Raw genomic sequence first — 13471 nt, forward strand, 5'->3', positions numbered from 1 at the left:
AACTCCGCTTTGGTGGCGTGGCGCTGCTATGCCGCCTCAGCGCTGGGCTCAGAACGAGCTAACGTTGCGCCCCTCCTCTCTTCTAGTCTGACTGTTTGGGAAACTGTCTCCCGGACAACCAGGAATGCTACAGAGTGTTTAGTGGCGCTGCAGCGAACCACAGGCCGCTGATCAGAACTAAAGGAAAAAGAATGACCAGGCCGACACAGAAGTGGAGAAGAAAGACAGACATCCAATGAGGGTGAAGGATGCAAAAGCTAACAGGGGACACATACACAGGAGAAGACACACAAAAATGCCCCACCCCCACCTACCCCAATTTTCTCAGAATGGAGCTTGCAGAAATTCATGCACATGCTGTAGAAACAACTCCATTCATATTCATGGAACTGATTTTCAGAAATTTCTACAACAAATCTGACATGTAAATATACTCTTATTATGCCACCTATAGGTGACTACACTGTAAGTCAATGTCTGACTTACTATAGAGCCTTAAAACACAGATTGATCGCCAAACCAAAGAAACCCATCTGTAGATAGTGCTGTTTCGGAGTTGTTGCTCCTCGTCAGCACTTAGCTTTTGGAAGGTGCTGATTCTCCTTGTGAAGATCCAGTTGGTAGAGCGTCTTAAGTGCAACGATCCCTGTGATAAAGAACGGAAAGGAAGAAAACTGTCTCTTTAGTGCCACCTATATGCGACTACCCTTTAAGTCAAAGTCTGACCCTTTATGGAGCCTTGTAAGGCTGAATTCACACGAGCATGTTCAGTCCATAAAGGACAGAAGTATTTCGGCCCCAAGTCCCGGACCGAAAACACTGCCTCGCTGCGGGACAACTGTCCCGTACTGTAACCATGTTTTCAGTATGGGACAGTAGTTCCACGTAGAGGCAGGGACTCCTAGCTCGTACAAAACTATGATGCTAGGAGCCCGGCTCCCTGCAGTGTGTTCGGTCCAGGACTTGTGGCCGAAATACGTTCCGTCCTTTACGGACCGAACATTCTCGTGTGAATCCAGCCTAACACGACGGGTTAAAAGCCAAACTAGAGACACCCATTTATAGACAGCACGGTTTCAGAGTTGTTGCTCCTCATCAGTACAGAGCAGGGTCCTGATTGGCTGAGTGAGATGCCTTTATAATAGCTCTTGGAAGGTGCTGATTCTCATCAGTACAGAGTAGGCTGTTAACCTGAGGAGAGCTATTTTATATAGTTAGTATACAGAACTAGTGATTTTTTTTTTTCTTACAGAACCGCATTTACTCGTTATCTGAGAACTGTTCCATTTTTAGAATACAACTAAACAAGGATTATTGTCTTAGAATTTTTTTGTAACATCTATGCTACACAAGGCTTACATGGCAGGTTTGTAGATAGAAAATAATTACAAAGATTAATTTTGTTGAAAAAAACAAAACAAAACAAAATCCCTCAGTTTCACCAGCAGCAGATTTTCATTCTTTCTTTACTTTTGAAACTAATTAAAAGTTTTGTAGCAGTAAGTCATTTCTGGTTTAGATTACTTGACAAATATAGGTGTTTTTCTCACTCGACTCTTAAATAATTCACTTTTATTTCTTGATGGCTCTAAGCAACGCTTTGAAAGTTTTGTTATAAACAAGTTAAATGTGTACCGACACTAATTATATTCATGGATTTAGATACTTGTGTTGAATGTCTCATAAGAGTCATTTTTTTATTATAGAAATTACAGAATTTTAAATATTGTTACAATTATAAATTTTCTAAAATTTTTCATTCAGAATATTTTTGAGCCCAGCTGCTATAAACAGGCTGAAGATCTATCACCAAAAAATAAACTTTCTTTCAGCCCCCAATAAAACTGAAGACCCATGCATGTTTTTTTTTGCAGTTATATTTTACCATTTGAATGTAGTTTATCTGTCATCCTACAATTCCATGTAGGACTCTTCTATTTGGGTCGGGCTCACAGTTGTTCATCTCGATCCTCCTGGTTCGTAAATTACAGAATTACAAGACATGCTGAAATGTATACATTCGAGCCAGCAAAAGAGAGCAGGAGCTGTAAAGCCAGGTTCAGACGTCCATAATGCGGCTGCATTAAAGGCTATATACAGTTTTGAAATAGTTATGAACATAGATGTGATCGGTAACCGCTCGATCCTGTGCGTCAGAGACACGCAGGGCCTGCTGTCACTGAACCCTTCAGTCCTGCTGACCCGACAGATACAGGTTTCAGTGCTAGATACAGCTGCTCTGTATACAGGATACAAAGCAGCTGTATCTTAAAAAGTTAATAAAAAGTATTTAGAAAGTTGCACAAAACACACTGATATATATAGGTGTACATAGCCTAATGGCCGCACTATCCTAACCTTTCATGGTTCTACTGAACCAAACTTAGTTCACTATAGGGTTCTATGTTGGTTTACATTCCGTTCAGAAGAACCATAGGAGATGCAGTTAAAGTGTTGTTAGCAGTTTTATGGGATTCAGTGTCTGTAGCCACGTGACAACCCCTATTAATATGACGTCAGATTCATCAGTCAATAGGATCAGTGGGACGCTGGTGTTATCCAACGTATAACAGATCCGGCACTGCGTCCTTGTTACGGAAACCAGGATGCAGATGTGAACAGACCCTAATTAATTACATGACATACCCAATATATCTTCTGGAATTTTTTTTTGTATTGGCGGGAACATTCTTTTATTTCAAACAGATTTTTATTGATCATGTATGTTTCCTAAGAGATGTTTTATGCCCCCTAGTTGATCTCGAGTAAACAGCTTCATTTTGAATACATTAAAGCTGGGTTTGAGAGCATTACTCCTGTATACGTTTGTGTGCCTATGCATATTTATTACATTGCTATGAAACATTTAGTTTCATTTATATGTTAAGGTGTAATTTGCTTTTTTTTTTTATTTAAAAAAAAACACAGATAATTGCTTAAATTGCAATGGAATAATATGTAATTAATAAAATTGCTTACATTATCCTGGAGAGTGGATTAAAAAAGTACAGCAGGTTAGCTAGGCGTTTACGCCCTATCTGCCAACAGCTCCTATGCTTAGTCTCCTATGGTCTCCATGGTTACAGACTACAAACCCTAGGTGTAGTCTGATCCTGTTTTCATGTTACTCCCTCTTATCTGCCCCTCTTTTATTATCTGTAGGTTAGCAAGAAGTTGGAGTGGAGAGACACATCACAGCAGAATCAGACTATGCAGGGTTTATTTTTTTAGGCTGTAACCATGGAGACGCATAGTGTGCATAGGAGCTGTATACATAAAACGTTAAAGTATACACATAGACACATTGGAGCAATAAATAGAATTGATTACAATTTCTTCTACTGGATTTTTTTTATAACCATATGACAATAGTCCAATGTAATCTGAACAGTATGGGAAAATATTACATAGATGGTACTTCTTAAGTATGCTTTTTCTAAACCTCAAATTTCCTCTCTCTGTAGGATGGCTATTTCTCCCACCGCCCGAAAGAGAAAATGCGGACAGACAGCAATAATGAGAATTCAGTTCCAAAAGACTTTGAAAATATTGATAACAGTAACTTTGCTCCAAGGACTCAAAGGCATAAGCACCAGACGGAGCAGGGGAAGAAGCCTCTAAGTAGGCAAAAGGAACATTTAAAAAGAAAATTAGCCCTTGAGGAAAAAATGAAAGAGAACGCGCTGCTAGAAAAAAATTCAAATGAAGTTTTACATTATGTAGCTGTCCCTACCAAGAACCTCACTTCTAACAGCTTAAAGGATGGCTACAGAAGCACCAAGCTGCACCATACCAAGAAGAGCGGAAACAGCTCCCCTGAAATAAAGTATGAGCTACCTCCAAAATGTGAGATCACTGGCAAGGAGGCAATATCAGCACTTTCCCGGGCTAAGTCAAAACAGTGCCGCCAAGAAATTGCCGAGGTCTATTGTCAACATAAACAAGGAAAACTGATGCCGGAGAAAGTGACCAGACTTTGTCCTTTGGAAGGTAATTTGGTTTTGCTCATGTAAATTTCTTAACGGTCAGTGGTCGGTCCCATCTATTTATGCCTTGACTTGTAAGAAGATAAAATTGCAAGGGATTCTGTCAGTAGATTTGGAACCACTAAATAACCAGCATGCCGTTACGCAGCTGGGGTTTAGTGTTCCAAACCTACCTCAAAAAATGGAAGTTTAGGGAATAGTTAATAAAGTAAATTGCAACTTAACAAAAGGAGTCCGTATAAAGTCGAGAACTACACACCTAACGGTTCTCACGCGCCTGATGCCGCTCCTGGTCTCATCTCGGTAAGTTGTCATTTACTTTACTAACTATTAAATGGTGTGGTGTTGATCGAGGTTACTTATTTTTTTTATATATATGTATAAAACACACAAACTGAGCAGGCAGCGCAGCAGGGTTCATTTCTTTACAGATTTTTGAACTTACTAAAATAAGTCAATATTCTTTATTTATATAGTGCCACATAGTGTCATATAGTGCCACATGGCTTTACAGTCGAGGAATGCAAATTGCGTACAAATTGTAGATATTGTAATGTATGCACAACATTTTAACAACCCACTGTGTAGAAGGATGAGACACAAGAAGACAGGAGGCTGTAGAGAAAAAGTCGGGATAAGTAATGAAGTTGTATCTAAAAAGTTATATAAATTAAGTACAATGGTGATTGTACATATGCACCACTGAATAAAATTACCTTCTGGATGGGATACATTTAACACAGTGAATGATAGAGGTTATTTTTATAAATGGAGGAGGAGCATTCCAGAGTACAGGTGCAGCACGGAAGAAAGCTTTTAGTAAGGAAGGCTCAAAGTCATGCGTTGCTAGCAAAACAGGGTACAAGGGTTGAGTGACAGACTTTATGTAGGAAAGTACAGAATTTTGGATAGCTTTGTGGGTAAAGACCCGAACTTAGGACCTTGAAAGTGAATAGGCAGCCAGTACATTAAGGCCCTGTTCACACAGAGTTTCTTTGCCGCGGTTTTTGCCACGGAAACCGCGGCAAAAAGTGGCCGAAATTGACTCCCATTGTTTTCAATTTGAGGTGGAGTTGTTTTTTTTTACCACGAGCAGAAAAAACGCTTGCGGTAAAAAGAAGCGACATTCCCTATCTTGAGGCCTCAAAAACTCAGTTGAAATCACGGGGAGATGGTTTTTTGCCACGATTTTTGACGTATTTTCGGCAAAAAAAAAAACGCTCACGGTTATTCCATATTTCTGTTGAAGAGAAAGCTAAAAAAAAAGCCTAAAAAAATTGCGTCAAAATACGCGTGTGGTGAAAAACCACTTCAAAAAGCACTCAGTGTGAACATACCCTAAGGCCTCATGCACACGACCGTAGCCATGTGCACGCCCGTGATTTCCGGGTCGGTCGGCCACGAAGTGACAGCCGCGAGCCGCCCGCAGATCGCGGATTGTGCACATGGCCGCGGCCATTATTTTCAATGAGCCCGGACCGCAGAACACGGCCGTAATAAGGCTTGCCCGTTCTTTCTGCTGTTCGGGCTCCGGGGCCATGCACGGACCGTGAAAACCACGGTCGTGTGCATGGCCCAATAGGAATGAATGGGGCCGCAATTCTCCCGTGGATTTTCGGGGGAATTGCAGCCGCAAAAGCAAGTTTGTGTGCTTGGGGCCTAACTGATATGGAGCAGAAGAGCTAGTAGAAATGTTATTGAAAGTTCAATCAGGTCGCTGCATCCAGGATGAATTGAAGAGGATCTATTTCTGTTAATGGACGAGAAGGGTGTTACAATAATTAATGTGAGAACTGGTGAGGGCATGAAAAATAGTTTTTTTATTATTATTATTATTATTATTATTAATAAAGCCAACTTATTTTCTTTTTTAAATATAATTATTTTAGCAAAATTATTTTACATTTGTTTTTTGGATGTCACCGGTCTTGTTGCTGTAAACGAAAGATAATTTGCAATACAGGAAACATTATTTAAAGCAATAATGTTGCGTTCCAATTTTGTCAGCAAAAAAAGGACCATTGTTCAGCGCCTGACCTGCAATTCTGCTGGTTTCTTTATGATTAACCTATCTCAAGAGAGCCATTGTAAAGTAAAATAATATAATCATTGTTTTAGAAGAATAGAGACATTGATTTCCCCCCTGAGAGTACCTCCATAGGTCAGAACAGCGGAGTCTCCACATAGAGCAGACATAGTATTTTCCCTGGTGAACGCTTTTCTGGGTATGATTGACAGCAGATCATCCGCATACACAAACTTGTCAAATGTACTAACTTGCTCTGCAAGGTAGATCTCATACAAGTAGTCTGAGCTCATTGTCAGGTGTCAGTCTTCATTGGTTTAAGTAGGGGTGAAACTAGAATTCATAGGGCCCTATAGCAAAATGAGATAGGCCCTCACCAACTAGTGGCAGGAAAAGGAAACAGCAGCATAAGTAGTAATTATCAAAGGTTTGTACAAATAGCAGAGAACCCACATAGTAGCGCTAGAAAACCGAAAGACAACAATTTGTTATTCTCCATAAAAAGTTACAATGTTCTTGCAAATGTGTCGGCCCCGTCAACCTCCGGGTCCCATAGCAGCTGCTACGGCTGTAGTTATGCCCATGGGGTTACGAGATAAACTTAAAGCCTATCTATACTTATTAACGTTTTTTAGTTTTTTATTAAATTAACGGTTTTTTCTAATTTAGTTTTATTCTTTTTTTTATTTATTTTTTACTTTTTACAATATAGCTTCTATGTATAATGTACACATAGAAGCTGTATCGTTCTCTCTTTGCCAAATACATCAGTTCACCTGAACTGACGGCTCGGCCAAGAGCGGGTCCTCTTTGTCTCTGACACAGGTTCCAACTAATGTCAATCATGAACTTAGATGTCATCGATATTAGGTGTATTCTGTGTGTCAGAGAAGCACAGGACCCGCTCTCAGCCGACTCATTAATTCAGCTGCACTGACGGATTTGGCTGAGAGAGAACGATACAGCATCTATGTATCCTGTGTACATGGAAGCTGTATCGTAAGAATAAAAAATGTATAAAAGTCAATTAGAAAAGTTCTTAAAAACACAAAAAACAATGACTTTGTACTTTTTAAGTAATTAACGAATCATATGCCACTACTTTATAGGGATAGAGTAATAATAGACGCCATGCAGTATACTCTTCACTGAGGCTCATTTAGGAGTGGACTGTGAGCGATCTGGGCTCTGACCACCCTCCCTAGCTAAACACTTGTTTTGAGTTTTTAAATTGCATTTTTTTTTTAAATCTTGTACTTAAACATTGCAGAGGATTTGACAACTCTCCTGATGTGTCTGCTTTTGTATTTACTTGTATTCCCCATAAAATAACAACTCTGCATTGTGCCATTCCTCTGTTATTCCTCCTAGAAATTAATGAATACATTGAAAACTGGGTGTTACCATTCCCCTTATCAATAGGGTGTATCCATACACAATCTGACGCTGTCAGCACTGATTTGAGGCGTCACTGATTTGAGAAATAACATAGGAACACACAACGTAGAGTTCTAGGAAAGGGTGCTCCAGAATTGCTATTTCCTGGGGAATACAATTCTTTATTAAAACAGGCATTTTAGGAGAGGTGACAGGTCCACTTTAAGGAGCATTGTGACTAAGGGGCCATATTGTATTGTCCAAATGGTCAGTCCGCCCATTGGAACAATATCTGTATCATTTTTATAATATAATCATTACTATGCAGTATACAGTAATGAATTCAATAAATAAATAGTTTATTATATGAGGATAAATAATACATATTTTACATCAATAACTCAAATATAAGTAAAGCATTGCTGTCTCGTGTCCTCAACGTTTGCTAAGCAGCAAAGTGCAAGGTGCTTCCTCTGTTGCCTGTAGCATCAAAGTTAGGAACTGTGGCTTTAGAAACATGTCATTTTCAGACCACAGTTTACTGTCATATATCTTTATCTTTGTTTTCGTTCGTGCTGGTGTATTATATGTGTATCATTTGTGACATCCGATTCTAGGAACAATTTGGTGTTTGGCAGATGGTGGGGTCTTGGCACACACGTGTGTGGGGGGGCATTTTGCAGGAAGAAAAACAACTTGACTTGACGTAAATACATTTAATTTTGCGATAAAATGTCATGAACTTTGTTATTCATCCTACCATACCTTTACCTTCAATGGCTTCCAATTCACTATGATGGTTCACACATTAGTAAGAATATTTATTTTTCTTTAAGGGACATTACATTTTGATGTTTTTACCTTTTTGTCCAGCATATGATCCCGGGACCACAGAAACGAAAAAATTGTATATATCTCAGTGAAAAATTAGAACACTTGGAGACTAGGCTCTGTTCTTTATATGAATACTACTGTATGAAGATTCAGTCCAGCAGAAGGACTTCCATTTTAAAGGAACGCTAAACTTTAAGTATTTCTCATCTCTATTTACTGTGCAGTTTGTTATCTAATGATGACTGGGAGTTGCCATTTCAGGCTAGGAAGGATGACTATAGGGTTTCTCAATGCGATTAGCGACAGAAAGTTCACACAAATGTCTTCCCCCGTGGTAACTACTTTATCTCCCATATGTCTAGTTCTAAGAACCTCCAGAAACATTTATATACATATGAGTAAATAAGGGCCCTTTTACACCGGCCAATTATCGGGCAAGGCGACATGGGACACAGGGAGATGTGCTGCTGACATGATAGAAATGTATGGGGACGAGAAATCGTAATAACGAGCGCTCATCCACCAAACTAGTTCCTTGTGAGCTGTCTCGTTGATCACTGCTCGTGTACACGGCCCTATTAGTAGCAGCTGTTATTTTACTTGCTGACTTTATAGTTAGTGTCCATTTTGGATACCAAATTGCTTAGTGTACTGGGAGAATTGACAGTAAAGGCCCTTTGTGTAAACAGAGAGATTTGCTGCCATCATGATGGAAATGTATGGGAACGAGCGATCGTAATGACAATCGCTCATTCCCATACATTACTGATCATATCTCCTTGTGAAAGGAGCAAACGAGCGCCGATCAACGAGCTGTCTCGTTGATGAGCGCTGGCTGTTATGGCCAAAATTGGCCAGTGTAAAAGGACCCTTAGGCTAGGGATTCACAGCATTAGTGAGGGTCCTTTTTTCACAAGCCAATATGGACCGTGAAAACTAGCACTGATCAACAAAACAGCTTGTTGATCTGTGCTCATTTTCTTCTTACACAATGAGCAATGATTGGTCATATATGGGGACGAACAATCATTACTATGATAACTTGTCCCCATCCTTTTCCATAATTTTGGCAGCACATCTCCCTGTTTACACAGGAAGATGTGGTGCCGACAATGATAAAATTTATTGCTGCATAAAAGATGCGTTTGCCTCATCGGCTGATCATTGCCTTGTTTACACAGGGAAATGATCAGAAACGAGCATTCATATGAACACTTGTTTGCACGATCATTGGCACGTGTAAAAGGGCCTTTAGTCAAGATCCAATGAAAGACAATTTGACATCTACACTGAATGGACACTTTATTAGATACATCCATCTATTAGCGCATTGGACCTCCTTTGGGCAGGGGACTCAGCAGCATAGTCCAGACGACCCACAGTAAAAATTCAAAACGTTGCAGCCATGGAAGGCAGAAAAATCCATCATGTTAGTCAACAACAGGAAACAGTCATGAAGAAATCCAAAGATATGTTAACCAAGGTCAGGTCCAGGAGACAATTAATTGGGCAATGATAAGACATCTTAGCCAGTGTCCCTGAAAAGAATATGAAAGGCAGTCCAAATCACTTGGGTGAGCCTTTGTGTTGCCAGGGTCCCCAGAGAGGCATACCCTGGATAGGAATGTTGAGTTCCATAGGCACAGAAGGTGATGACTGACCGACCACATTCGCAGGGGGAGAACACGATGAGCTGGTGGCGCCTAGGGAGCTCGGACCTTGGACTAGATGGTCCTGACTCATTTTGTGAAGCTGGAGGGGATTCATGTAAAAGCCTAGCGGTTCAGCACCGCCGAAGATAATGTGACACCACCTCTTACCCTCCTGATAGAAAATGGGGAGGGTACAGCAAGGAACAACCTTTGCTTCACGTGGGTATAGGCCTGGAAAGCTGCACATATCAAAGTCTCTTTGGGCTGCAGGCCACAGGGGAGTGGGACAGATGCAAGTCCCATGGAGCTCGTGGTGCAAATGGAGCAGATCAAGATGACATCCAGGGGTGCAGGGGGTTAGTCATAAAAAGTTTGCTTTAGTTCCATGGCATAAGAAGAAGGATTAGAGGCACAAAAGCTCGTTCCACACGGATCTCTCCGAGATCACATCTGGTCTCAAGCGTTGCTGGCCAAGCCCCTCCGATTTTCCCATTCTAATGCGGATTCACACTGAAACCGATCGATGGAAAACTTGCTTACTAGATATTATGAGGTCATGTGTTTAATTTTCATACAGGGAAGCTCCAATCGAAGGTTGTCCCTAATAAAGTGGCCATTCAGTGTATGCCCCCAGGTGTGGTCATTTACTGTCATTTATATATCTATTTTTGGTACCAATGGGAAGGTCAGGTATCACAATTTATAATGCAGGTGCCTTAAACTTAAGGGGAAGCAGGAAAAAATTGTATTAAGGCAAACTGTTTAGCTTGTCGTTCGATTGCCAGCCTCGAATCTGGCGTGTAATGACGATCAAAAGTGATCGAACTAAGTGTTGGATGCCACTCCTCATCCAGATTATTATATTACAGTAGGGAATTGTTACCCAAGCAGGTGTCTAATATAATTCTCATAGTACCTCCAAATTGTGTTTAATAACAAGGATTGTAGAACTTACTTGAATTGAGAAGCATCTGTAGTGCGATGTGCAAGTTCTAGGTTTTATAATGAGACAAATGCAAAGTTTTTTTTATGTAAATCACTTAACAGCATTAGTAAATGGAGTAAATATTCCTCTTTCCCCCATGGTAGATCTTGCTGCTGTTAATTCTAATGATGATTTGCATACTGTTCATTTTGAGTGAGGAAATAGTAAAAGGAGGAGCGGGTTATTAATAGTTTTTAACATATATTAGGTTTTCTCATGTATCTGGGGAAGAACTGTCCTAGTTGTATGGAGTTCTGGTGCATAGCAGATCTATAATGCTTCTTCACTTTATTCCTTTATCCTAGTTCCAGTTATTTTCATGACTTTGGTACCTGATGTCCTACATTAGTAGGCGTTTAATTTGCCCCATAGACCACTTATTTTCCTAATAATTCATTAATTCCACTGGTAAACAACATAATACACACCTCAGCTGCTGCAGACAGGGTAACAATCTGGGCCTGGAGGGAAAGGTGGCCCGCACCGGATGCACTCAGGTTGCTACATAAGGCGGTGCGTTTTGATCCTGGACGGTCCCCCTGCATGTTTTTTTCTTATACGTAGCGGGAGAGGGGTCTGATCTAGGGGAGGGGGCTGCACAGCACTCCCTGTTTACACGGCTGACTGCCGAACTTCTATAAATTACAAAGAATATTATAAGTCACCTTGGAGTTTCATGACCTGTATAATTATTCTTGGCCAACAACCTCTATGGCCACGGAAATCCTTGATGACCTACTAATATTCTTACAATTGACTGTAGAGGATACATTATCCCATATATAAAAACAAGAAGATGGCAGCTAGGCACCCCTACTAAATTATGTGTGCAGTTTAATTGAGCGTTGTAAGACCAGGGCTACACCTAGACTTTTTGTAGCGCTACTAATAGATTTTAACTCTTGAATGACAGCTGCAGTCCACAAGATTGTATGCAACTCAATGTATTCATTTGGACTGCAACTGTCACTCTATAGTTAAAATCAATCAGTAGCGCTACAAAAAGTCTAGGTGTAGCCCTGGCATAAGACGTCAGTGAAATCCCATCTCTTCTAGTGTTTGAATATCTAGTTCAAGGACAACATGACATTTTCGAACCTATTTAGCCCAAATCATACCATCAAGCATGCCACCCGTTACATATATAGGGTATGAGAGATATTGTACTGTGACTTTGGCTAACTATGAAGTCATTATAACACATCCACATTTCCAGAGCTGGTCTATAAACCTTATATCGCTAAAATGTCTTTAATTCTGCATCCGATAATCCATTTCTTATAGGCTGACACAGAACTGCAAGATAGTGCACCCCCTGTAGATTATATTGTACATAAGTGTAGCTAATATTTGGTGCCAACGAACAGTCTTCTTTGGAAACCTTGTTTTTATTTATCCCTCTCTATAAAGCTCCTTGAAATATAAATAATACTATGAAATTAATTCTGCCGACGTCTGCACTTATTCCCGGTGGTGGATGGCAATTGAAGTGGGGAAGACATTATCAAGGTGTTTAGCATGCCGAGTCATATACAGTCTCACATATGCTTGTGGAGAAAAAGATTTGCTGTCTGTTTGCTACCGAAGCCTGAACTTTAAATATTTATGCATTGGGTTAACAGATTCATTCATTATGTGTTTGTACGGTTTCATCGAGCTCTCACTTCCATAGAGATGTCATCCTCTGTGTAATTCTGCATGGAGCCGGGGATACATAGTACTTGAAAGCTATGTAGCCGCTAAATGTGAGCATCAATCAAAATAAACAATTCCACCGAGTTGGCTTGTCATAAATTCCTGGTGAGGCAGTCACATCTGCTGCGATCGACAGGATTTACATTCTACAGCCTTTCATTTATTACTACATTTTAAATGGCCTTCTCCGTGTGTCCAACAAGCACAAGAACATTCCTATAAATGGACTTCCGATAGTTCTGAAATGCTTTTAGTACGCCAATGTTTCCAGCAAAGAATTCTAAGAAAATTAGACCGAATTCTGTAACTATCCAATATTCCAGAATATTTCATCACCCGGGACCTGTCAGGTCCTGCTGGATTTAGGGAATTTTTATGTGTACTTCATGTCATTCTAGACAATATATAATTGAGTCAATAAAATTATTAAAAACAACTGTTTTGGAATTGCATTTCCGGACGTTGTGCAGTTATCAAACCTAGCTTTCTGGCGACTCACCGACTACACTTCAACTAGAAATTTATTAAACAAAAAACATTCGCAATAAAAATGTAATAAAAAAAAACAAAAAGCTAAAGTATCCAATAGATTCCTGGAGGTATTTATTTAATTTCCCCCTTTCCACTTCCTGATCTTAAGGCCCTTTTACACGGCCAATGATCGGGCGAACAATTGTAATATCGCTTATTCTCAACAATTGCCCTATGTAAACAGGGCAGCGATCATCCGACAGATCAGCAATTGCTTGTTTGTCGGCTGATTGGCCCAAAAAGGAATAGTTGTTGGCAGCACATCTCCGTATGTATGACAATATGCAAATTGTATGGGGGCCGAAAGATCGTATTACCAATCATTCGTCCCATACAGTTTGCATCGGCCCGCGTAAAACGGCTTTTAGATTTTTAAAACAATAGA

The 13471-nt window shown here is 40.1% G+C and overlaps 1 protein-coding gene across 1 annotated transcript in view; it reads left to right on the forward strand.

The window, feature by feature from the left end:
• The window catches only part of XYLT1 (xylosyltransferase 1), a 281800-nt gene that overhangs the window by 143159 nt on the left and 125170 nt on the right, over positions 1-13471 (forward strand). Inside the window, exon 2 of the mRNA XM_075830169.1 lies at positions 3465-3990. Within this exon, the coding sequence (XP_075686284.1) occupies positions 3465-3990 (526 nt within the window). The remainder of the gene's footprint in view (positions 1-3464; positions 3991-13471) is intronic.

This window comes from Rhinoderma darwinii, chromosome 6 (assembly GCF_050947455.1).
Source record: "Rhinoderma darwinii isolate aRhiDar2 chromosome 6, aRhiDar2.hap1, whole genome shotgun sequence".
Lineage (NCBI taxonomy): Eukaryota > Metazoa > Chordata > Amphibia > Anura > Rhinodermatidae > Rhinoderma > Rhinoderma darwinii.